The 25,672-nt window shown below is 55.9% G+C and overlaps 6 protein-coding genes across 6 annotated transcripts; 3 read left to right on the top strand and 3 right to left on the bottom strand.

Annotated features, from left to right (window-relative positions):
- Positions 1–798: 798 nt before the first annotated feature.
- On the top strand, positions 799–3,252 carry E0L32_011312 (uncharacterized protein; the record flags this gene model as incomplete). The annotated part of the gene is made up of 1 exon (XM_031134028.1): positions 799–3,252. The coding sequence occupies one exon, from the start codon at positions 799–801 to the stop codon at positions 3,250–3,252; it is 2,454 nt and encodes an 817-aa protein (XP_031000706.1).
- A 365-nt stretch (positions 3,253–3,617) lies between these two features.
- On the bottom strand, positions 3,618–7,914 carry E0L32_011311 (uncharacterized protein; the record flags this gene model as incomplete). Its single annotated transcript, XM_031134026.1, has 5 exons — positions 3,618–5,179; positions 5,241–5,873; positions 5,931–6,583; positions 6,633–6,961; positions 7,381–7,914. The coding sequence occupies 5 exons, from the start codon at positions 7,912–7,914 to the stop codon at positions 3,618–3,620; spliced, it is 3,711 nt and encodes a 1,236-aa protein (XP_031000705.1).
- Positions 7,915–13,916: 6,002 nt separating this feature from the next.
- On the top strand, positions 13,917–16,392 carry E0L32_011310 (uncharacterized protein; the record flags this gene model as incomplete). Its single annotated transcript, XM_031134025.1, has 2 exons — positions 13,917–14,422; positions 14,490–16,392. The coding sequence occupies 2 exons, from the start codon at positions 13,917–13,919 to the stop codon at positions 16,390–16,392; spliced, it is 2,409 nt and encodes an 802-aa protein (XP_031000704.1).
- Positions 16,393–17,280: 888 nt separating this feature from the next.
- Positions 17,281–18,609, bottom strand: E0L32_011309 (uncharacterized protein; the record flags this gene model as incomplete). Its single annotated transcript, XM_031134024.1, has 1 exon — positions 17,281–18,609. One exon carries the CDS (start codon positions 18,607–18,609, stop codon positions 17,281–17,283), a length of 1,329 nt encoding a protein of 442 aa, XP_031000703.1.
- Positions 18,610–19,667: 1,058 nt separating this feature from the next.
- On the top strand, positions 19,668–24,139 carry E0L32_011308 (uncharacterized protein; the record flags this gene model as incomplete). Its single annotated transcript, XM_031134023.1, has 4 exons — positions 19,668–19,690; positions 19,754–20,674; positions 20,732–21,498; positions 22,302–24,139. The coding sequence occupies 4 exons, from the start codon at positions 19,668–19,670 to the stop codon at positions 24,137–24,139; spliced, it is 3,549 nt and encodes a 1,182-aa protein (XP_031000702.1).
- A 205-nt stretch (positions 24,140–24,344) lies between these two features.
- E0L32_011307 (uncharacterized protein) lies at positions 24,345–25,637 on the bottom strand (the record flags this gene model as incomplete). Its single annotated transcript, XM_031134022.1, has 3 exons — positions 24,345–24,401; positions 24,458–25,423; positions 25,494–25,637. 3 exons carry the CDS (start codon positions 25,635–25,637, stop codon positions 24,345–24,347), a joined length of 1,167 nt encoding a protein of 388 aa, XP_031000701.1.
- Positions 25,638–25,672: the final 35 nt, after the last annotated feature.

The following is a 25,672-nucleotide window of genomic DNA, read 5'->3' as shown; positions in this document are numbered from 1 at the left end:
CTCTCGGAGCCCGATGAGAGGAAAGAAAATACGGCGATGACTTGTAGGAAGAAGGACGGGCTGCAGAAATGAGCATAGCCTGCCCACCAGCTTTGCTATTGTTATTCTACTTTACTACCTCATGGCGGATGGGGTCATGGTTTGGGGGGAGTTGGGCATAATCTTGTTTTCTTTTTTTCTTTTTTAATTGTTTTTATTGTAACAACACACTCGGTTTAATCTGATTTTATGATGAAAGGGCATTGTTGGTCTGTGATTATTGTCAAGTGTCAGGGGCGTGTTGGGCTTTGTCTTCACAATTGCACCCCGAAGCCTGATTTTGGTCTAGCCCTACGAAATTCACACCCCTCAAAAGGGGAAGAGGGCAAGCAGGCAAGAACGCGAGAGGGGACGAGACAGAGCAATCACGAGTGGCGTGAAATAGTGGAAGCCATTTCTTCGTGGAGGGCGTGAGGTTGTGTTGCTCCTCCTCCTGCGCACGTACCTCAACTGGCAGGCTCACCTGCCGTCTCTCGACCTATTCACTTGCCCATCAGACACTCATCACTTTTCAACTCGGTTTCTTTTCACATTAACTTATCCCTGCCAGGCAGCAACAAAGAAGGACATTCAGGGCAGGACCCCTCTATTTCCAACGCCCTTAAAAGGCAGCCACCCAACGTGTCGTGGGTGCTTCTTTCCCTCCTTTCTTCTCACCACCTCCTGCTTTCCCCCTCCTCGACCTTGAAGACCTCAACTCTTTCCACAGCTCACTCGCCCTTGTTGATCACGCCGGTCCCGGCTGCATGGTGGACTACAATGGAGAAGTTCATTGACCTTCATGTGGCGAATGGTCGTTATGTTGACCATCAGAAACCCGAGGTGACCGAGCCTGTCGCCCCCATTTTCCGATTCTCGTCGGCCAACGAGTTTTCGGAGCGTCATGTCAACGGGACTGAGAAAGAGCACGAGCTCGAGTCGGCCTCTATTGTCGACTACAACAAGCAAGAGCGGCTCTTCAAAGCCTGGTGTCTTTCGGTCACACCTGCATCAGAAGAGGACGACACTTATGTCATCCTCGTGGAAGCTCACCACAATGTGGAGAGCGTCCTGCCTAGAGAAGGTGATCGCTGTCTCTTGGGTCCCTACGACCCAGAGAAGAAGAAGCTCAAGTCGGCGGATTGGTGGCCCGCCGAGCGCATTAGCAGCAACCTGGGTGGCGAGGATGGCGTCACGTTCTTCGGTCGCTTTATTGTCTTCAAAGTCATCTTGGCTGTTTCGGACATGGAACCTTTGATGAAGCCATTGCTCCCCAGAGGCACTACGGCGACGACTGTACCCGCCGAGATGCTCGACGACGACAATGCAGCCACGATCCTGCTCAATTTCCAGGTTTCTGATGCCACCCTGCGAGCCGAACTCGGCGCCTGGGAGAAGTTGGCGCGAGGCGAACTGGTCTCGAAGAAGCAGATCGCTGCTCTCAAGTGGTGGCTGTCTATGAAAGACCCCGAAATCGTCGTGGATCTGTTCGACAAATTTCCCAGTCTTCGAGAGCCAAAGGACGATGACCTGCCCAGTCAGCTTCGGGCACGGTACTCTGGATTGAACGCGTCGCAGCAGAGAGCGTGGAAGGAAACCTTGTCGAAGCTGCCCTGTGGTATTGGAATTGTGCCCGGTGGCCCTGGAGGCGGAAAGACCCATTGGGTCTTGCTCCTGGCAGCGTTGGTCTTGTCCTGTGGAGGCAAGATCCTGTACCTTCTCGACATCAACCAGCCATTGGATGACGCGACGCGGCGTCTGCTTCGCCTGGTCGAAGATGTCGGAAAACACAAGACTATCATTCGCATGAAGGGCTGGTCGTACGAGATGCGCCGGAGCCGCCGAATCAACTCTGCGAAGAATGTCACCACATCTTCTCCCGGCTCCAAGGAAGTCGACACCGATACCAAGTGTACTCCTCCCGACACGAATGATGATTTGGACTGCTCTATCAAGCGCACTCTCAATTCAAACCGTGCCGACTTCGATGTTGATGGAGAAGAGCCTGAGGTAGACTTCACGAAGCGATTCTCTTCAATCGCGGCTGCTCACAAGGAGTGCTCGCCATCACCCAGCGAAGCCCCGGCCTCCTTGCCGACACTTGATGAGGCGGCTTGGCAGTACTACCGACAACATCTGGACGAGCACGCAAGCCTCACGAAACTTCTGGAGAATTCAGAGGGTGATCCAACGGATAATCGGCTCTTCAAATGGGAAGTCTTCCGGTTGTACGAGAGGGTTCTGACGACGGCAGACTTCATTGCGACCACTCCAGTCGCAGCAAGCACTTACTTCTCCAAGATGTTTGAGCCTGATCTCGTTATCTTCGATGAAGCACCTCACGCTCGAGAGTTGTCAACTCTGATCTCAATCGCCCATTTCAGTCCGGCTGCATGGATTTTCTGCGGAGATTTTCGGCAGACACTGCCGTATGTCGGTAACACCAAAGACAACGTTTACGCGGCACAACTTCAGACTACCATGATGTTGAGAGCTTATCACAACAATGTCATCGATAGCCAGTTACTAATCAACCATCGGGCATATGGCAATCTCCAGAGGCTGGCGTCGAACCTGTTCTATGACGGCCAAATGACCACCGGCATTGACAGCAAGTCTCTCTTCCCTACGAGCTTGGCACATCTGCGAAACTGGCTAGCATCTTCGGGAAAGCTCTTCGGCGAGCTCTGCCCAGTGGCGCGGTTCATCGTTCACATATGCCCGGTCGGCACCGTCGTTGAGGATGGAAAGAGTTTCCACAACCCCATGCATCGGCATTGGACCATGAAGAAGGTTCGAGAACTCCTGCACGATCCGCATTTTCGGCGCGTGGATCGCCCGGAAATTCCAGGAACGATTCTTCTTCTGTCGCCGTATCGATCCGCGATCAAGTATTACAACAAAGCGATCGAGCAGCTCGCAGAAGAGTACCCAGATCTGGGAGTCAAGGATCGGGTTGAGGCCCGGACATGGGACACGGCTCAGGGCCACGAGGCGGATGTGGTGGGGATTGATTTTGTACGGGACCGGAGTACTCGGTTCATGGATGGAAAACATAGGCTGAATGTTGGATTGACCCGGGCGCGGCAGGCGGAGTGGCTCCTCGTGCACCCAGCCATGAAGAACCGCAAGTCGTTCCGCGAGACTGAGTGGCTTCACAAGGTGTACCAGTCATGCACGCCTGCGGGCCTAAACGGTTCGCGGGAGGGCAATGTTCTTACTGTTCAGGTCTGAGGAGGAGCGAAGGAGAAGAGAAAGAGAAGTCTTGGTTTGTTGGATGAATGTTTGCGACAGAACTCGATCTTCACTTACGTGTGTACATTAGAATAGCGCATCTGAGCGAGAGAACAGTACGATGGGTAGCGGGATTGACCGATAACTGGCACTTTTCATGGAAACCGGTCATCGAACAGGTTGAATTTACTCATTACCCAAAGTAACTCGTCAAATGGTCGACGCCAGTGTTTGTTTTGTGGTCCCCTTCGATTCCAATCTGGTGATCGTGTCACAATGTTCTCTGAGGCTCTGTCAATTTTGATCCTGCTCCAGAGAGGCCTGCCTCGTCGTGTTCCAACGAAAGCCGTTTGTCTCCAGCTATATCAATCCATGCCCCGTGACCGAAACTTTCTCTCGATTGACTTTGCCACCTTTCGGATGCTGGAAGGCCCTGGGTCATCTTGGCTCTCCGCTTCTTCAGCCCCGTGCGCATCATCTACACAAGCCTTTCGCTTCAGGCAGGTACCTTGGACCAGTGTCATATGCGGCGGCTTTCCTCCCATATTTACATCAGGGCTCTGCTCAGCTAATCTTTGTAAGCCTCCAACCTCTCTACTATCCGTGCTGGACGAATCATATCCCTGACCTCCCGAGGGCGACCAAGATGGTGTTGGTAAGAAACCGAGAGCCTGGTCGTCTGTATTTGAGGCATCGGAGGTGCTGCTGTGTCCTAACCCCGTTGTGACTGACGAACTTGCCCCGGCGGATAGTGAATCAGCTCGATGTGGTTGGGCGGGGTATCGCTCGGATTGTCTTCCGAAAATGACGGCGCCGTCAGGGTGGCTGGATAAGTCTAGATCTACTTCGCCGGCGCTCCACTGGAACTTGGATAACTTGAGCTCCTGGATGGGATGATGATGTGGTCGTCGCCTTTGAGATGTCCTGGTAACGGACAACGTACACGGACATGTTTCTCGAAACAACTCGTCTGTGGGGGGACTGTTCCATCCGATGCCCGGGGCGACCGTGATGGGCTTGGCCGACAGATCACCAGTCCTTTCGATGATGTCTCGTAGATCGGCGGCACTGACGCACAAGAGATTGCTGTTGACCGGCATCGTCTCCCATTCTGAGCATTGGCTTGAGCTTATGCATGATGCTGCACGGATCAAGTCTCCGAAACCCTTTCCAAATAGTGTCACGGCCGGGATTGCCTTTGTGAAGTCGACCCAGCTGATCAACTGAAGGGGCAGGTTTGCCTTTTTGATATGGAACGGATCGCGATAAGTGGCTATGTCGGCAAAGTCCCACCCGAAAAGATAATCACGAAGCCGAAGCCTAGCATCGACGCCTTTTGAAGAACTCTCAAGAGAAGCATTGAAGTCGATGAGCTTCTCTAGAGACTCGTAGAGTTCTTCTACCCGGTCTTTCACAGTTGTGCAGCTCTGAACTGTCTCTGTGAACTCTTCTCGGTGACCGTCCGGGAATTCTCTGATCTTGGTACATGTCTTTCTGTCCTTGAGGTACAGCTCGAGCTTCTGATTGTCGGTGTTCAGCAGGACATCCAGGACCGAGTCTAGAGTTCCTGGGTTTGTGGATTCCTTGAAGTCTTTAGCCTCGAACAGAAATTCAGAAGCAAATTTATCCGTTCTTGACGACTCCAGAGATGCTCGTAAGAGGTGGAGCAGAGCAGCATTGGCGTTGACTAGCCAGCCACGAGAATCAGAGACACCCCATAACGTCACGTATTTCTGATTGAGCCAACGTAACTTTTCAGAATAAGAAGCATGAGTGATGCGCACAGGAGGCTCTTTGTGTCCGATAGCGAATTGACAGCCTCCGGTGACGATCTGGCCTACGGAGAATGACACCTTCTCCAGACAGAACTCTCGACCTGGTCTCGGGAGCTGTGTGGCACCGATCTGATAATTCATCGATGACGATCCTATGGTATGTTAGCCTGTGGCACCGCATCTCTCAATGCTTTGAAGTATCTCGTATCATACCTGTGAGAAAGTTGGCTTTCGAGCACCAACCAACAATATGCCGGCTCTTCTGCAGTTCTGCTAGGTTTAGTTCAATCCCATATTCTGCATGAGCATCCCAATATGGCAGCCGGCTACCATCCGAAGTGTAGAACATGTGCCACTGCACAGTATCGTGTAATTTAGCGGTGGGCACTAGTGCCGTCGAAAACCCTTTTAGAAAGTATCCTCCTAGATATTCGTTGACGCGTGGAGAGTCTGTCAATTTGGACATGATTTGCAAGGGGATCTCGAGTCCTTTGCTGTCTTGAGCCCGTCTCGGAATGGGATAGCCGGTCACCACGACGGGATTCCGGAACAGTTCGTGCCAACATTGACCAGTTTCTGGGCCCTTTGCGCCAGTGCTCCCTGCGTCAAGAGCATACTCAAGAGCATACCTTAAGCTGATCATCGGCGCCATTCCTGTGTTAGGTACCTCGAGTACTGGACGACACTTCGCGACACCTGAATCGGAGCAAGAGGGACGCAGCGCCGCGCCAAGCCAAGCGATCTGCTCTCCGATTTCTGCGATAGTGTCTATAGTTCCCTCTATCCTTACGAGGAGTTGAGAGCTTGTGAAGTGGCACCTGAGTACGGATGTATCACTCATTTCCTCTGCACGGGATCAGTCAACGACTCTCAACATCATGGGTCTGGCCAGAATAATCTTACCAGTGATCTCTGTCCCCAGGGTTAGCGCCCTTGTAAGAAGCGATAGAACTTGAGGACCAGTCACGGGCCATGTCTGACGTAAGTACTCGGCGCAAGGTAGAGCTTGCGCGTTCGTCAGCGTCCCGGTCAGTGTGAGACTTTCCCCCAGCAAGCGTCCGACATCTGGATCGTCCGGGAATCTGGCTCGCAAGAATTCCAAAGGGCTCCAATCAGACCGTAAAAGTAGCCCAAAGCGCTGGGAAGGCCTCCGGCTACTGACGGAGTGATTCTGCTCAAGGCAAAGCTTGACCCTGGTATGAATCTCGGCGCAGACATCGTCGTTCTTGTCGGGCAGTGCTAAGGTCAAACTTTTGACCATCGAGGCCAGCAGCCACCTGTAAGAAGCGGAGCCGAAAACCACATCGCGGTAACCTCGCTTGTCGGGAAGTGCGGGCTGCTCTTCCATGTCATCATCATCCCACTCCCGCCCGTGTTCTTTCTTATCATGATCATCGACATGGTGAGCAGGCTCTAGAACCATGCCTTCCTCCACCGTTTGCAACCACTTGCCAATATCCAATTTCGCTAGGACCTCTCTTTTTGCCGTAGAGTATATGGCCGAGTCTTCTTCTTGAGCACATCGTGCAGCGGCTTCAAACCGACTTGCAATGTCACTACAAAGAGTTAGAGGCCGTAAGACAAATTTCCCCGCTAGACACATACCCTCGATTCTTATGTATAAAATACATCACTTTTTTGGCTGCCTTACTCGATCCCGGTCCTCCCAGACGCAGGGCAAAGGATCGCAGAAAGGTTGTTAAGGTCGACGACGATGAGTGTAACAGCTCATGATCGGGTAGAAATTGACGGAGCTGTTTAAACAAGGACTCTGCAAGCTCAGATTTATAGGTATCAAGGACATCGTCCGGAACACTCCACGCAACAGAGTACACAGTAGCATCATCTGGGACGTGAGCCTGTGTGCTGGACACAGATCGATCATTGTTGTCAGTCGGCAATGAAGCATCGTTGACGCGAGATGTCGAATCCCTCTGGACCGACGCATAGCCAGAATCAGTCAACTGCTCAGTGTCGACTAGATGGTCTTTTGGCAGAGAACGCAACGGAGGCGCCTCCGCCAAAGAATCTGCACCCACTCTCCTGCGCCTCAATAAATCAGAAAGCCCAGAAGAAAATTTTCTCATACCAGAATGAATCGTAGAGAGCACCTGCGGGTCTGGATGAACTCGTTTCAAGTGATCTGTCAAGTTCCATTGACGTGGGAATCCATTGCCGGCGATAGACCGTTCGCAGCCTTCATAGGTACACAGATATGGCTTGTCTGGAAGGCCATGCAAGCCATGTGACTCGCGTTCGTGTCGCAGCAGGCAAGCGCTGGAAGAAAATCGAGCATTCTCACATTGATCGTCCTTACAGCGCCACGGCTTCAAATGACTATCAACGGACTTACTGTAAATTGCCACATGTCAGCAATTTCCGACATAGATTTGCTATCAACGTACTTGTAATTGCTCTTCAACCTTTCTGGCTTATGGTTGCAGCTCGGCTCACCCTCCCAAGGGCAGTGAAAGAGCCCGTCCGCTTGAGGGGCGGCATTCTTGTACAGTGGATGATCTCGCGCAGGAAAATCGTCCTCGCTACTCAGGCGGACAGGAGAGGCGGCTTTTGAAGGGACGGGCGTCGAAGAAGCGGGGGGTAGGCCCCTTTCTTCTGAAAGATTGATGAGTACATCACCGTCCTCCGCACCAGTGGAAGAGATGTCGCGTGCACGGTCTGCATAAAAGGGTTCAACCGTGTCAAACTCCTTTAACATGGTATCCCAGGTCGGCTCTTCAACGTCATCGTCCTTGGCGCTAGTAGAAGAGGTGTCGCTTGCATGCGTGTCAAAGATATTACCCCGATTTGGTCCGTGGCTCTCTATTCGCCCAGGTATCGCAGTGTCGTCATCTGAGCCCTGTCGAGTGTGGTTGCAGGATTGATCCATCATGAGAAGCCCTCGCAGAGAGATATTGGAAAAGAAGACCTGCGCTTGGTGGCCTACCCGAGCGGTTGAATGGCGAAGATGATCGTTTCAAACAATCTACTGGCGATTCGGATTGATTATGATTCTCGAGAAAAAAAAACACCGATGTGAGCGGCGGCACATTTTGTTCAGGCCGCAGTCGGATCGTCATCTGCCCGTTGGGCCGCAAAGCTGACCAGGCTGAACCATTTTATGCAGGCGCAATGATGCAAGGCAGACTCTTGAGAATATGCTTTCGAGAATGGCTGCTCCGCCACCCCTGTTAACACCTTCAAGAGGCTATCTCCCAAGAAACAGCTTTATCAATGGAAAGCTCAAATTCTAAGCTTCAAATTAATAATATACTTGGACAGGAGTTACCGTTGCAAAAGCTCTTGAGCTTTGGCAACTTTGTATCAATAGGACAAGGCGTCGCGTGTACTTAAAGGGCCGTCTTTTTGGCCTCTCCGCTCAGGGTTATACAGAGTGAATGACTTCCAAGATGAGTCTCTAGCCTTTATGGGATCTGCTTCTTGTTTTAACCAACTAACAAGAAGAAACCCCGAACCAAATACTCTCTGATATCGACATAAGCAAGCTATGATGGCCAGGATATTGTATACAAGGCAGAAGTAAATAAAAAGTGTTTATGGAACTCGAGAGCCTGCGAAGCCTCCTCCAAGCCAAGCCCACCCTGGCCTGGCAACCGGTATTCTCAGAGCCAGACGTCCCTGCCGGTACCAGCGATGGTGACGACGAGAGCGTCACTGACACAGACCGCTCCACTGAGTCGCGTCGGTCCTTAGGGACAGTAACCTCAGAGATTTCTTCTGTTGCGTCCTCAGTCGACGCGCCTTGTGAAGGCATACATACGTCCTGTAAAGTTATGTATGTACCAATCCCTCTAGGCATATATAGATGATACAGACTGACTTTCTCTGCTAGCATCATATACTCAGAAGTATGTCTTAGCACACTACCCCCTATATAAGATGCTAACAGCATGATGATACTTGCTGACTATCTTGATAATAATATCATTATCATCCTAGACCTTAAGATGATTGACTACCTATAGAGCAAGCTGTCTAAAGTAGGATTTATATATATTGATATATAGATAATATAGGATAATATAGGTGTTCTAGATAAATTCTTTAGCTCTATTAAGATTGAATACTATATAATCAACATATTTAAGGATATTATAACTAATATCTACTAAGTATTATAATATCATTAGTTCTGATATAATAAGAGGTGTAGGCATATCGTCTTACCTTATATATATATCTTTATATTAATATAGATAGTTAACAAGATAACCGCATTTTATATATTTAGTACCTACCTAGACCAGCTTGCTATAACTAACCACACTATAGAAGAGGTTGAGATAGATACCCTCCGATATATAGTCATCGTCTTCTAGGGGATGGCTATAGAGGTACACCACCTCAATATAATAGGTATCAACCTATAGAGGCCGTACGTCGCCCACATCTAGGATCTCCTGCTATAGACTGCAGTAGGTCTACAATTCCTAGACAAGGCTCAACCTAGTGCCCAGGAATTCCTCTCTACCACCAGTCTAGACAGCACTATCTACTCTTACAGCCTCCAGCATAACACTACCAATAACACCTTTCTGAAGATCGTGGGTTTGTTGGTGCTACTGCATATGGGCGAGGAGGAATGGGAAGACTGGAACGGTGGAGATTTCTTGGGCACCATATTGATGCGGTTTGTGGACGAGGCGGTGATGGAGGCAAATATTGAACTGGGCAAGAAGATGGAACTCGAGGCGTAGCCTCTCAGGAGGATATTTTTGATTTTTGTCAAGTATACGGTGACTATAATGAACACGGAACGATGTCAGCCTACGACAGCGACGAAAAGACTTCAATCAAGCCCATCGGATTTAGGTAGTGGGATAGCCCTTCCGAGCTCCGGGGCAAGGATGTGACAAGGTTATTGATTGTTAAGATTGAAGTAGCTTCTGATGAACTTCCGTCAACTATTCAGACGCCCACTTTCGACGGCTCAGCATCGCTGACAACGTGCTGTCGTGCCATGATGGCAACCGTGGCCATGACTTCGGCCACGAGGAACAGAGCAGCGATGATGATGATCCTCCCCGAGTGGCCTTCTTGTCTCTCGCGCCTCGAGAAGCCAACGAAAAGGTATTCCCACGGCGTAGTCCACTGCAGCAGCGACGATGTCTGCTTAAAGTCCGGATGGGCTGCCGCGAATGAAGAGGTTGACCCACCATGCGACGGTGGTGAAGATGTCGCTCAGGAGCATCGGCCATTTGAAACCCCACAACTCGGAGCTCCGGACAAAGCCAAAGTATGCCCACAAGTACCCAGTTAGAGAAAAAGTCTGGTCGAGAGCCAGAGAGGCCCCGCTGACTGAGAAGGCCGAGTCTCGTGGCGTCGAAGGTATGAACTCTGAACACAACAGTAGACATGCCTCAGGCTGATCACTAAGGTAGTCCCTCATTGTCCAGCCCAACGTCATAAGGCACTCGATAGCACAAGAAGAGACAATTATGGTTTCTTCTTCAACCGAGACAATAAGGCTACAGGGCAAGCTTCTGTGCTACTTTCAAGCGTTGTAACCGTAATGTAGAGCTTGGTGCAATCGGTCACCGTGCCCACCTTTGTGCTATTATAGACTGTTTCATTCCCATATAGCTCGTGTAACTCCAATACAGATACATATAAAAAAAAAGAAGGAATCGTGGGTCACAAGTACGATGGTTCTTGATTTGGCATGTCAATAACTCTCACTAATAAGGGGGTCCCATAAGCCCATAAAAACTTTAGATGAGAGAAATAAAACAAAGCAGCGGTGAAGGTAGAGACAGCTAATTTTGTCAAGAAGAAATCACCGGCTCCTGCATTGCAGACGGGGAGGATTTGACCGTTCTCCGAAAGGTTGCAGCATGTCTAAGAGAGCGGATTGGCCAGGTTTCACTTCCCGAAAAGTGCGTATAAGCAAGACACGTTGCCTTTTTGGGCTTGCAGTAGAAGTCTGAGAGGTCCAGACCGTTGAGGCTGAAAAACACGTTGTCAGCACTTGATCTTGCAGAGCAGCGCTGGACAACAAGTCGCGGTTACACCCGGCCAGGCGGGTGCTGTCAATGCTAGCGGCGGAGGGTGACGGGTGGTGGAATCGGGAGCGCACACGCAAGGCCAATCACAACCCCTCCTGAGCAGAAGTCTACCAGGGGTTGCGGATGATCCAGGAACGAATCTGGAACACTGGTGCGAGTTATGGTAAGATATGTCAAAAAAATACACATCAAATGAGCAGATTGGGGATATCATCTGCTTGCGGTCTGAACAGACAAGCATTTTCAGCCCTCGGGTCAGCTGAGCGCCACAGGGTGGTGAGGCTGCCATGGGGCGATCAGCCACCTAAGCCACGATGTTTTTGACACTCAATCAGACATTTAATCGCAGGTGGCACCATCGAGGGAGACATGCAGATGATATTTGATACGATCCTGTCGGTGCGGGAACGTAGACAAGTGCATGTCAGACCTTTGAAAGGGATGAATTGAAGGATGTGTCCACTGTGCAGCAGTGATGGCAGAAGTGAGGCTATTTCCAGCGTTGGCGACGCGTGCACAGTGGCGATGGTGCTTGTAAATCGTAAGAAAAGAAAAGGGGACCCTGCGACCCCTGCCCATCACTTGATTTGGACCCTGGCGAGCAAGTTCCACACGTGGAGATGGGGCTAGCGACGAGCCTTCACGGAGTAGGTAAGGTAGCTGCCTGCACTGGGACATCCAGGCGGAAGAAAGAACAGAGTTGCCCGCGTGAACAGCGGCAAAAGGCCCAGCGAAACTTAGTGCTGGCCTAAGGGAAATGGCGATGGAGCTACCGGGGCGCACCGCCAACGCGAGAGGGCTGAAATGACGTAGTGACGTAGTGCTGGGCGCGGCGGGGCCGAGGTCTGAACTATCTGGAAATACCTACCTACTTCTCGGGTATTATGGAGCATCAGCAATCCTATACACACAAGGAAAGCCGAACTGCAAGTAGAGAGAGACTATAAGTGAGAGAGAGTGGTTTCAAATGGAGGAGAAAATGGAGGAGAAAATGGAGGAAGAGGATGCCTGAAACCCTCCGGCCGCGCCTGCCTCTTGTGTGATTTGTGAAAGAGTAGGTGCTTGCCTATCCCGGTAGGTTTTCGTTGCAGAGCCTGAAGAGGAAGGGGTCTCTGTAATACCTAAGGCAGTAAGGAGGGTGCCAGGCGTGATTGCTGTGTGTGTGGGCGAGGCGACCTAGATCTCGGCCGATGCGACCGTCTGGCTTTTTAATGGGTCCGATCGCCGGGACCCCGGCCCCTTCTCGCAATCTGAAATCTGAAAGGCCAAGCCCAGGAATTGCGGATCTCGAGCTAGGTAGGGGTCTTTCGCCTTGCCCATCCAGCTCCCAGTGCGACCCAATTCTGACACTTCTCTCCCATGGACCCCGTTCCAAGTCGAGCCCGTCACCACCGATTCCAAATTCCAGCGCAGGACAATGACACCACCACGATCATGCTCTTGGCTGGATGAGCACATCCGAGACCCTTGTATCTCGAGCTGCCCTGCTGATCGGCGGCCCACGAGCCATGGGCTGGGGTCCATTGGCGCGCCGCCATGGCCCCTGTCCTGCGCGGCTAGGGCCCCCGGAGGTCTGGACGGCCCTCCATTGGAGAACTATCAGCCTAGCAGCTACACCTTACCGGCCGCGCCTCGATGCAACGGGAACAGAAATGAAAGGAATCTTCGTCATGACTTTTTTTTACTTTTCGTCTGCATTGTCCATGGTGGATCACAAGGCGCCACAAGGGCCTCCCCCCCCCCAAGTCTGCTCTTGCTTGTCAGTCTGACGGAAAGGCCTTGAAGTCGATAGAAAAAGGTATGCCCATCAAGCCTGGCCCTCTTCTTGTTTCCTGATCTCGACATACTAGCCCCAAGCCTGGTGTCTGCGCTTTCGTTTCTTGTTTCTCATAGTTCCTCTTGCGATGCCCTCGTATATGAACGTTGCTGCCATCACAAACACCAGATCGATCAGCGCGTACACCGTCTACTAGGACGGCAGCCCTCCTCCAACAGCGTCATCACCAACCTCTGCCAACTTAGCCTTTCTAGAGGCGGCTCCCACAAGACCCTTACCGTGGTTGCACCTCGCCACGATCCGAGTGTCTCAGACTACATCATCACCCGCATCGATTCCGGTGCCCCGTCGATTGTATCCACCATCGACCTAGTGTAGGTACGCACGCCCTTGTAAGTCAGGTAGTAGTGCGGGAGCATTCATTAGGTTCGACGACGTACATGCGTGGCCAACTGAGAACGACATAAGGGCCCGTCCGTCCACGTTCAGCTTCGATCCACTCTCGGAATACCTCCGGTTCGGCCTGCCCAAGTCGAGTTTACTGGCAGCTTTTCCCAAGCGAGCAGCTACCTGGTAGACTAGTTCCCAGACCCTTGCCGCCGGTACCTCTCTGCGGCTTGCCAAAACAAAACTCTAACTTCTGAAGGGTCCCTCCTTCAAGGCTCAAGGTGCGTGCCTGACAGACCCCAGACAAGGATCCTGCTCTGTTCCCTGCCCCTCGTCAGTGGCTCTTGTGCTCCCCCCATCCGTGATCAATGACACGGCTCCGTCCTCTGACCATCGACTGGCAGCAGTAGCAGGGCTGGAAGCTCCCGACCCGCTTGACAGCTTGTCGTCAAGTCCTCCCATTACGCCATTGAATTGCAAGAACAGACATATAATGCAACTAGTCGTCGGCTCCACCACTGCTTGATACTACTTTCCAGATTTGAAACTCCTTCACCACCACAACTTGCCCTCCCAGCACGGCCCTATTCCGCATTGTGCCGCCGTCCATAGAGGCTTCAAGGTCTCCAACGTCAACTTATCAGGGTCTGGCCAGGCGGGTATTTGCATATTACTAGCTCCGAAGCGTTTCCATCCTTAACAATGTCCAGCCCCAACGTGCTCATCTATTTGCTGCGCAAGGACTTGCGTGTTTCTGACAACCCTATCCTCCACCACCTGGCAACGGCTTCGGACCACGGCTTCACACACCTGCTGCCCGTCTTTGTATTCCCCGCTCACCAGATTGAGATATCTGGTTTCATCCGCGACGGCAGCAAGAGCCCTTACCCCGAAGCCAGAAGCCAGACAGGCAACTATTGGAGATGTGGTCCCCACCGGGCCAAGTTCATCGGGGAGGCGGTGTGGAACCTCAAAGAGTCTCTGGAGTCTCTTGGTAGCGGGCTCGTGCTTCGCGCGGGAAAACACGGCGAAGTCCTGCAGCAACTTCTCGAGGGTCTGAAGTCCAAAGACCACAAGGTCGGTGCCGTGTGGATGGTTGGTGAGGAGAGTGTCGAGGAAAGACGGGAACAGAGCGAAGTTGCCGCCGTCTGTGAAAAGCACAGCGCGGAGTTCCGGCTATGGACCGACGAGAAATACTTCGTGGACGAGTAAGTTCCCTCCTGACTTGCTCAGACTCCCAAGGTCGATTTGCTAACGCCAACTGATCTTTTGTAGCCGCGACTTGAGTCTCGCCGATATTGCTGACCTTCCGGATGTATTCACCACCTACAGGAAGTCAACAGAACCCCTACGCCAGAAGCCTAGAGCGACTCTCCCTAAACCTGAAAAGTACTCCCTCCCTCCATTCCCCGACGATTCTCATATTCCGGCCCAAGCGTCGCCCTTCACTACCCCTGGTTCTCTCGAGAGACTCCTCGAGGCTCTCGTCAACCCTGTCAAGAACTTCATCCCGGACTTGCCAGCCTACCCAGAGAGTGGGACCTCGGCCCACCCCTTCAAGGGCGGTGAGGATCCGGCCCTAGAGCGACTTGAATATTTAATACGGAAGGGTGTCATGTCAGCGTACAAAGACACTCGCAATGGGCTACTGGGCACCGATTTCAGCAGCAAGCTCTCGGCCTTCCTAGCCCAGGGCTGCCTCACAGCACGACAGATCCATGAAGCGCTTGTCAAGTTTGAAGATGGAACCGAGACGAAGTGGGAGGACGTTGAGGGCTACGGAAAGGGGGAGAACGAAGGCACCAAGGCTATACGCTTCGAGCTGCTGTGGCGCGATTACATGCGCTTGTGCACTCGCAAGTTCAAGCACAAGCTTTTCCGTCGGGAGGGGTTCCGAGGCGACAGCGACTACGGCAACGAGAAAAAGAGGCAGTGGAAGTCCGCCAGCCCGGACGGCACCCTGCCGAATCAGAACCCGAGCCCGGAGGGTGTCGCGAGGATCCTGGAGCGGTTCGCCGCGGGCACGACGGGCATGGGCCTCATCGACGCCAGCCAGCGCGAGCTGATCCACACGGGCTACACGTCGAACCGCGCGCGCCAGAACGTCGCGAGCTTCCTGAGTAAGCACCTGGGCATCGACTGGCGCTACGGCGCCGAGTACTACGAGATGCTGCTCGTCGACTACGACGTGTCGTCCAACTGGGCCAACTGGCAGTACGTGGCGGGCGTGGGCAACGACCCGCGCGGCGAGGCGCGCATCTTCAACCCCGTTAAGCAAGGGTTCGACTACGACGCCGAGGGCCGGTACGTGCGCGCCTGGGTGCCCGAGGTGGCGCCCCTCGAGAAGCTCGAGAACGTGCTGCAGGCCTGGACGGCCTCCCCGGAGGACCTGGCCAAGGCCGGGCTGGCGGACAGCGTCATGGTGACGGACCCCGTCAAGAGGATCAACTTCTCTGTCGAGGGCAAGCCCAGGCCGTCCAGGCGGCCGTTTGTGCGGAGGAGAGGGAATAATGGCGGCGGTCGGGGCGGCGGCGGCGGTGCTGGTGCTGGTGCTGGCGGGAACGGTAGGACCCGCGGCAGTGCGAGCAACGGCACGAACAATGACGCAAGTAATGGCAACGCGTCCAGTGACCAGTCCGCCACATCCGGCAACGAGTCGGGACCCTCCGGCCCCGGTGCGATGGCGCGCCACAATAACCACCAAGACCGCCACCACAACGGCGGCAGGGCCGGAGGAGGTGGGCAGCTCTCGGCCAGGACTAACAGCATCCAAGGCTCCTTCCGACCGCCGGAGGGCCCTAGGGGCGGCTTCTACCGCGGGAATGGGCGCGGCGGCGGCGGAATCGGTACCGGCAGCAGTGGCGGCGGCCCTCACGGCCGGGGGTTCGGCCCCGGCCGGGGCGGCGGCGTGGGCAACGGGGGGTATAACCACGGGCTGGAGCCATACTACACCCTCCCGCCGCCGATGCACTACCTTGCGCAGTACCCGCACCCGCACCCGCACCCGCACCACCTGCACCCGCACATGGCGCCGCCTCCGCACATGCACCACCAGCAGCCGCACCAGCAGTTCCACCAGCCGCAGCTGGCTCCGCCTAAGCATCAGCATCAGCATCAGCACTGGGCTCCTCCCAATCCCCAGCCGCCGCCGCCGCCGCACGCAGGCGGTCTATCCTAGGAAAGGTCGCTTGATGTCGGTGTATACTCTTCGGCCCTGCTCAACCCCATCCTCACCCTCACCTTGACCCTCTCCCTCAGCCTCCCACGCGGACGGCGCCGATGGCGCCGTCGCTGATGGCCTATGCCCCCCCGCCGATGCTAATCACCCTTTGGCCCCCGCCAATGCCGATGCCGATACCTTATCCTCTGCAACAACAACAGCATCGGCATTCTCCATATCCGTATATAGAGGACGACTACTTCGTTCCGGGTCCGGATAGGGGCTAGCAGCAAAGGCCTCCTTGGCCATAGTAGCATAGTAGGCACTGCCACTTGTCTGATGGACGAGCTTGAAAAACGGAGGCAGAATGTCAGTAAGGGTTTCTGGTTGTTGGCTCTCTCATCATTTCTTTTTTACGAAGCAGCAGGGGTACGAGCGCATACTCTTTATGGGACACGGATACGCTATTCTGTACTTGTCATATGGTACTTGTCATGTCAAAAGCTGGAGACTTGATGGATAGGGGAAAGTGATTTAAGAGCGACGGATGAGACTTGGAAAGCGATGAATGTATGCCATGACCAAGAGCGTCTCTTCTCTGGATTTCGTTGATGACTAGAAACATATGCCTCTTGCTTTTATCTTTCTTCTAATCATCCAAGTGGGTGGTGCAGAATGTCTGCGCAACGCTCTACATCTCTCGAGTGTACTGTACATGTGAAACTTATTGATGCCAATGCTATGCGGCAAATCTCTCACTCTGCCAACTTTCTCCCTTTTGTTCAATTCTTCTGTAAGAAGTGTATTCCACAGGCCAAACCATCACCATGATACCAAAATCCCCCCCCTCGCTCTCTCAACACCGCCAATGCTCCGCTCTGCTGCACACGCACACACACCCTCTCGTCAGAGCTTGTCGTCAATGCGCTCGAGCTTGATATTCTTGGGCGCCACAAACAGCGCCACGGCCTCGACGAGCCCCTGCCCGTCGAGGTCCTCGAGCACGCCCCGCACCCACGCCTTGCGGCTCCTCTTGTCCTCCTCCTCCCCGGCGCCGGTCGCGGCCCTGAAGCGCGGGCGCTGGTGCTCGGGCAGGTCCGCCTCGTCGACGAAGCGGCAGCGCACGACGTAGAAGTGGCCCGCCTTGGTGGGGCGGAGGTACCCGAGGCGCAGGTGCGCCGTGACGCCCGTGCCGCCCGCGAGCCGCCCGACGGCGCACCGGCCGAGGCTCTCGTCGAGCAGCGTGGCGATGGCGCCGCCGTGCACGTACGTCGGCCACCCCTGCACCGCGGGGCCGAGGAAGACGACCGTCACGGTCTCGCCCGTGGCCCGGTGGCGCCAGACGCGCTGGTAGCCGCCCAGGCCGCGGTAGCCGCCCATGGGCCCCGTGGTCAGGCGGTCCTTGCGCTGCAGGACGGCCTCGGGCGTGTGGGGCAGGCCGGCGGCGATGATGGCGAGGGCGGCGTCCTCGAGGCTGGCTTCGTCGTCGGTGGCGGCGGCGGAGGAGGAGGAGGAGGAGGAGGAGGAGGAGGAGGAGGAGGAAGAGGGTGAGGGTGAGGACCGCGGCCGGGGGGTGTAGGCCTGCCAGGACTCGTAGTCTGGGTCGGCGGACAGGCGCTTGACGATGTCGAGGTCGGCGGCCATCTTGTGGACGAGGGCCGTGGCCTTCTCGTCGAGCTCGGAGCCCGGCTCGGGCTGCGGCGGGAGCAGGATGACCCGCAGGCGCCGGCCGAAGTAGGCGCCGAGGGCGAGCATGGCGCCGACCCAGCCTAGGAACGTCCAGCTGAGGAACCGCCGGCGCCGGCGAGGACGGGACTGGCTATCTGGGCCAGGTTCGGAGAAGGGTTCTTGGGCCGAGGAGGAGGGTGGCGGCGGCGGCGGGGGAGGTGGCGTTGGTGATGTAGGCTGAGCTTGTTGCTGCAGTTGCGCCTGGGACTGGAAGTCGTCGAGGGACTGGTATTGGGGCGGAGGAGGCCTGTCGCCGGGCTGGAAGTAGGTGCGCGGCGGCGGGGGACGGTTGTCGGGATCTTTCAGCAGGAGGCGGCGGGACGATGTGAAGGATCGCGATAGTGATAATGCCGATGATGCTGAGGGTGGTGATGCTGCTGGCGGCCAGGCGGCGACGAGGTGGGTTCGGGCCGGGGCTGATTGCCGGCAGTGAAAGGCGCGGGCGACGGAGGCCAATTGACTCGCCCGCGCGGGCTGCGAGAGCAGCCGCATCCGGGCTGCTGCCATGCTTGCTTTCACGCAGCGGGGGGTGCCGGCGTCTTGACCAGGTGTTGCGGGTGTTGTGCCGGAGCCCGATGTGGCGGTGGTTACGGGTTGACGTCGTTTGCTCGGATGCGGGACGGATGCGGTTGGATCGAGGCGGAGTTCAAGAAATTGAAGAATGGGGTCGGGACCTCGGCTGAAAACGAGCCGGTGTCGCGCAAACTAAGCCAATGACTTCAAATTGAGCCCAATCCAGCCTCCCCTGCCCCTGCCCCTGCCCCTGGACAAATCTGGGGAGAGCTTTGCAAGTGGAGCCTACATGTATGTGGTATTTTGTACTCCGTTTAATGCATCGGCATATTGGTTGCATCGGCAGTCCAATGTGATCTCATCTCCACTGTTCTGGTTGCAAGAGACAAGCATCGGTTCTGAGGGTCCAGACGGGGAGGGAAGCAATTGCTAGAACAGATAACTCACGGAAAGACCCGAATTCAATCAACGGCGTCCAGTCAAATGGACAACGTGTGTTTCGAGGCGCAGGGCGCTCCGGTTTCCCGGTTCCTTTCCTAGCATCCTAGCTTCATTTGCGCTTCTCAGCTTACACACATATCAATGACATCACGACTGAGCGGGCTTCCCCCTGTCTTGGGCAAAAGTCGCGCGATTCGAACTTGCGATGCGCGCAATGCTGTGTGACGCTGCGGGCCGTGGATCAACTATGGCCGTGAGGTGGTTCTTTGTGTCGTCTTTCTTCCATCTTGTTCTCGTTTTTGCGTAGCAGAGGTGAGACAAGACTCCGCAGGTCGCCAAAGTTTAGATCCGGGCGAGGCAGGTAAGAAAGTGTTGCGCGTTTTGTGTGCGGCAGAGCGGCAGCGACGGTCTGTGGTCCATGTATTACCCTCGATGAAGAAATTCGGCCTTCTTCCCCTGGATCCCAGCCTCTCTGCTGGTCTTGTCGAAACGTCTCATGCTGCTCTGCAAATAAATATTCCATCCTCCGGGAGGCATTGATGATTCCACGACCACATCACAAACCCGTTTCGGCTTGTTGAGCCCGTGCCAGCACAGCTCGAGTCGATGCCATGGCATATGATTATGCTTTCGTGTAAGTCTGGCCAGACACAAGCCTGGTCGCGAGTCCCGTCTGCTGACAGTCAACACCCAATAGGCACTTGAAGTTCACTATTCCTCTGGCAGCGGTCCTCACTGCTCTAGCCTATCCGTTTCTGAACCGCACTTGTGTATACAAGATTTCCATTCTTGTCTGCATCGCGGTCCTATCTACGATACCCTGGGACTCTTATCTGATTCGCACCAACGTCTGGACATACCCGCCAGACGCCATCATTGGCCCACGGTTGTATGATATCCCGGCAGAGGAGGTGTTCTTCTTTGTCATACAGACGTACATCACCTCCTTGATCTATGTCCTCTTCCAAAAACCCCTCTTGCATGTCGAGTATCTCGGGCGAGATGTTCAGCGACGCGTCAGACGTACCAAGTGGCTCGTCCAGGGCGTCCTAGGACTTGCCGTTGGTACAGGCGCCCTGTGTGTCAGCTTCGGCGCAAAGTACACATACATCGGTCTTATCCTGCTGTGGGCCGCGCCTTTTCTGCTGATAAGTTGGACCTTTGGAGGGATCTTCATACTGAGACTGCCCAGCTGGAGCATCGCCTTGCCCGTCTTTCTACCTACGGTTTGCCTGTGGATGGTGGATGAGCTCGCCCTTGGGAACGGAACGTGGGCGATTCAGCCTGGCACAAAACTGGGCATCTGCCTCTGGGGTAGCCTGGATATCGAAGAAGCCGTCTTCTTTCTCGCTACCAATGCCCTGATAGTGGTCGGATTGGCTGCTTTCGACTATGGCCTTGCCATTCTCGAGGCATTCCCAGCCCTGTTCCCTCGAGTGCCCGAGTGCTTCTCGCCCATGCTGCTCATCAGAGCTTTCATGGTCCCTGGAAAGGAATACGACATGGCGAGGCTCATGGGGATCCGAGATGCAGCTCGACGTCTTCGACACAAGAGCCGCAGCTTTCACATCGCCAGCAGCGCTTTCCACGGCCGACTGAGAATTGATCTGATGTTGCTGTAAGTTCCAAAAGACTGTGCTCTTGATGGCCAATGCTGACGACATGAGACAACCAGATACTCGTTCTGCCGTATGGCCGACGACTTGATAGACAATGCAGAAACGACGAGTGACCAAGGCAAGTGGCTCGAAAAGCTTCAGAGGTTCCTCGACCTGAGCTGTGATGACCGGAAGAAGTCACCAAAAGATCCAAAGGTTCAGAAGTACATTCAGGAGCAATTTCCTCGACCAACCTGGTCGGCCCTGTCGCTGCTTCCCACGGAAAAGCTCCCGAGACAGCCCCTGAATCAGCTCCTGGAAGGCTTTCAGACCGATGTCGATGCAGACCGCGACAAGGAACTAGAGTTTCCTATTAAGGATGAAAACGCTCTTGACAGGTACTCGGCGTGCGTCGCGAGCACTGTGGGCGAACTTTGCATGTGCTTGATCTTCAGCCACGTTGAACAGACTCGTGGCTACCAGATCAGCAAGAGCGAAAAGTCTCGGCTGCACAAGGCAGCGTGGACAATGGGCATCGCCCTCCAGTGCGTCAACATCGCGCGGGATATCCAGGTCGACGCCGAGATGGGCAGGGTTTACATCCCGACTACATGGCTCAAGGAGGAAGGGCTGGCTCCTCGGGATGTGCTGGAGCACCCTCAAGGACCGGCAATACAGCGACTACGGACTCGGCTGCTAGACAAAGCGTTTGGATTGTACCGTGAGGCACGGCCTACTATGGACCACATCCCCAAGGAGGCCAGAGCTCCCATGATCGCTGCTGTGGAGAGCTATATGGAGATTGGGAGGGTCATCAGAGAGAGGAAGGACTACACGGTGAAAAGTGGGAAGGCCACAGTTCCCAGGATCAGAAGGGCGTGGGTGTTGTTTAGATCGCTGCTGCGTAGCTCATGAGCTGTTTGGCTGTAGGATATATCAGATGTAGATAGTATTGGCACCCCTGGAAGAGATCGACATGCATTCTCTCTCAGTTTGTCGGAGAAGGATCCATTCTTCCAGAGCTCATCAAATGGCATCGTCTCATGAGGCCAAATGTCTTTCGAAAGAATGCAACGCAACCCCGAAGCTGCAGTTTTTGAAACGGCATATCAGTCTGAGACAAAAGCACCGCTTAAATTCTGGGCAGCTATCTTTAGTATGCTGCTTCTGCCAGACAAGACGGGATTCGGTTGGACGGACGCGACTTACACGCGTTGCAGAGCTGTTGGTGTCGTCATAGAAGCTGGAAGGGGAGGCTAAAAGTTCGGGCGAAGCGAGACACCCGACGCACTTACACGGGCACACCCGCTGCCTGCGGAACCCGCGGCTTCACGAGACTTAAGACTGACGGTGAATTTAGACTTAATGCACATATGTATTTGTACATAGTGTTCCTGTGAGAGCTGCTTTGGCATGAACTGTCCGACCCTTCGTCGAGGAAGGTTGCATATCTGAACCACGAAGAGTGAGCACAGTCGACCGTCAGATCAGGTTGTAAAGGAGGACATCGCCTGCTTATACAGTAGATTAGCACCATGTCTGAGCCAAAAGCTCCTCGGAAAACAGCCATTATAGTCGGTGAGATAAGCAAAAATATACTTCACAGACACTCATCAATATCACCTATCCGCTAACATACTTCCCAAGGCGCCGGAGCAGGCGGCATAGCCACGGCAGCCCGCCTCGCCAGGGCAGGCCTGCAGGTCACCGTGCTCGAGAAGAACGAGCACACGGGCGGCCGCTGCAGCACCCTCCGCCACGGCGCCTACCGCTTCGACCAGGGGCCCTCCCTGCTGCTCCTGCCGCGGCTCTTCCGCGAGGCCTTCCACGACCTCGACACCTCGCTCGAGGCCGAGGGGGTCGACCTGCTGCGCTGCCCCGGGGGCGCAAACTACGACGTCTGGTTCCCCGACGGCGACCGCTTCCGCCAGTCGGCCGACCTGGCCCTGACAAAAGCGCAAATCGAGCGCCTCGAAGGGCCCCAGGGCTTCGAGCGGTACCTGGCCTGGATGGCCGAGGCGCACCGGCACTACGAGCTGAGCCAGGAGCACGTGCTGCACCGCAACTTCACCTCCGTGCTCGACCTGCTGCGCGTGCGCTTCCTGGCGGCGGCGCTGCGGCTGCACCCCTTCGAGAGCATCTGGCGCCGCGCGGGGCGGTACTTTGCCACCGAGAAGCTGCGCCGCGTCTTCACCTTCGCCACCATGTACATGGGCATGAGCCCGTTCGACGCGCCGGCCACGTACAGCCTGCTGCAGTACGCGGAGCAGGCCGAGGGCGTGTGGTACCCGCGCGGCGGGTTCCACGAGGTGCTCCGGGCGCTGGCGGGCGTCGGGCAGAGGCTCGGCGCGCGGTACCGGCTGGGCTGCCCCGTGGCGCGGATCCTGACCGACGGAGGCGGCGGCGACGGCAGCGGAGGCGAGGCCGAGGCGGCGAGGGGCGTCGTGCTCGAGTCCGGCGAGGTCCTGCGCGCGGACGTGGTGGTCGTCAACGCGGACCTGGTCTACGCGTACAGCAACCTGTTCCCGGCGACCGCCGAGACCGAGCCGTACGCCCGGTCGCTGCGGGCGCGCAGGGCGTCGTGCAGCTCGCTGTCCTTCTACTGGAGCCTGTCGGAGAAGGTGCCCGAGCTGTCGACGCACAACATCTTCCTGGCGGACGAGTACCGCGGCTCCTTCGACGCCATCTTCCGGCACCGGTCGCTGCCCGCGGAGCCCAGCTTCTACGTCAACGTGCCCAGCCGCGTCGACCCCACCGCCGCGCCCGAGCGCGGCGACGCGGTGATCGCGCTGGTGCCCGTGGGCCACCTGCGCGGGTCCAGGGGCCGTTTCGAGGAGGACGGAGAGGGGCAGGAGGGCCTGCCGGCGGACGAGGAGGAGGAGGAGTGGGCGAAGCTCGTCGACCGGGCGCGCGAGGCGGTGCTGTCTGTCGTGCGCGAGCGGACGGGCTGCAGGCCCCTGGGGGACCTCATCCAGCACGAGATGGTCAACACGCCGCTGACGTGGCAGGACAAGTTCAACCTCGACAAGGGCGCCATCCTGGGCCTGAGCCACGACTTCTTCAACGTGCTTGCCTTCCGGCCGAGGACCAGGGCCAAGGGGTTGAAGAATGCCTACTTTGTGGGAGCCAGTACGCACCCTGGTACGGGGGTGCCCATCGTGTTGGCTGGAGCCAAGATCACGGCCGAGCAGGTCCTGGAGGATCTGGGGGTGGAGATACCATGGCGGGAGAAGGAGCTGTGCGAACAGGATCGAGTGGTGGTGCAGGACGGATCAACGCATCGACTGGACAAGGTACAAGACCTGTTGTGGACTGTGGAGGATGTTGTCATTGTGCTTGGAGGGCTGCTGGTCTCGGGCTTTGTGTTGGCGTACCTGGTTCCGTCGGGGCACGACACCCTGCTCGTCTCTGGAGGAGTGCTGTTGACGGCATGCACGTTGGCATATCTCCTATCCTCGGAGAGCAGGTTTGGAGGCGATTGGTGAAGCTCATGATGGGAAACGATCAACACGATCGGCTTTGCAGACGTGCTATACAGTCTATCTGTGTTGCCACTCTTCCCTTGAAGGGGTATATAATACACCAAATTGACATACATGCAGTGTCCTTCCTTGGAATCAAATATCCGGAACGCCTGTGACAAAATTTAGACGAACACATACGTTGAAAAGGCTCAGATCGCCATCCCTTCTACAGCTTGGCAGCCTCATTCATGCCAGCCGGCTTAGCCTTCAACCTAACAGTACCCTGTTCATAGTGTCAGTAGACCATTCCCTGAAAGACTGCATTAGAGACAAACTCACCTCCTGCACACAGGTCGCCAGCAGCGTCCCGTCCTTGGCCCAGATACGCCCCGTGACCAGACCCCGTCCGTCGCCGGTCCAGGGGCTGTCCATCTCATAGAGCATCCACTCGTCCGCCTTGACCTTGAGCGGGTTGTGGAAGTAGATCGAGTGGTCCAGGCTGACCATCATGCCCACCTCGGGCCGGCCGATCCACTTGGCAGGGTCCAGGTCCCTGTCCATGGCCTTCTTGACGTCGTCGCCCTCCGTCTCCTCCTTCTTCTTCTCGGGGTCCGACTCCTGCAGGTGCATCGCCCAGACGTACTCGCGCAGGTCCTCGGGCAGGGTCGGCAGGTCCTGCGGCGCAAACATCATGCGCCAGAGGCCGTGCACGCGCGTGACGGTCTCGATGAAGTAGCTGTCGCTCAGGTTGCCCAGCGCGGCGATGTGCGCCACGTGGCCGCCCTCGTCGGAGATCCGGTCGCGCGAGCGGATCCAGTGGCAGACCCTGCGCTTGTGCGGGTCGGCGTCGGCCCCGTTGAGCAGGTGCAGGGGCGACGTCTGGACGGGGAACGAGCGCAGGAGGGCCGGCTCGTCCTCCCACTCCTCGGGCGGGCTGGCGGCGCCGCCGAGCTGCTCGGGCGTGGGCATGACGGCCGCGTGCTCGATGACGTTGCCCGGGCCGCCCCTGACGCCGGACCCGCGGCGCGCGAAGGAGACGGTGGTGGTGAAGACGCAGGAGCCGCGCTGGCGGGCCTGCACGGTGCGCGTGGCGAAGGAGCGCCCGTCGCGCAGGTTCTCCACGTGCAGCAGCAGCGGGATCTCGGCCGAGGCGGCGTCAAGGAAGTAGCAGTGGCACGAGTTGACGAAGAAGCCCTCGGGCACGGTGCGGTAGGCGGCCGAGAGGCACAGGGCGAGGACGGCGCCGCCGTAGACGCCGCGGCCGCCGGCCGGGTGCCACTGCGGGCGCGTGTTGGTGAAGACGTTCTTTTAGGGGCAGAGGGGTGTATCTTGTTAGCCTTGCAGGACTTTGTGCGAGATGTCGTCGTCAGCTTACACGTCCGAGATCCTCGACCTCGGTCACCTCGAGGTGGTTCTCTATGGCCGACTTGGCCGGGTCAAAGGGAGGCGGCTCCAAGAGCGTTGATCCTCTCATCTCCGCTGTATTGATTCTCTGCCCGGGCGCCTTTCTGGGATCCATTTCGAAAGTTAGTAGCTGTTCTTCTGGCCTGCTGC

The sequence above is a fragment of the Thyridium curvatum genome (genome assembly GCF_004353045.1).
Source record: "Thyridium curvatum strain D216 chromosome Unknown NODE_103_length_128479_cov_82.219210, whole genome shotgun sequence".
NCBI classification, from domain to species: Eukaryota; Fungi; Ascomycota; class Sordariomycetes; order Thyridiales; family Thyridiaceae; genus Thyridium; species Thyridium curvatum.
Note: the sequence above shows the minus strand (reverse complement) of the source record. Positions and strands in the feature narration are given on the sequence as shown.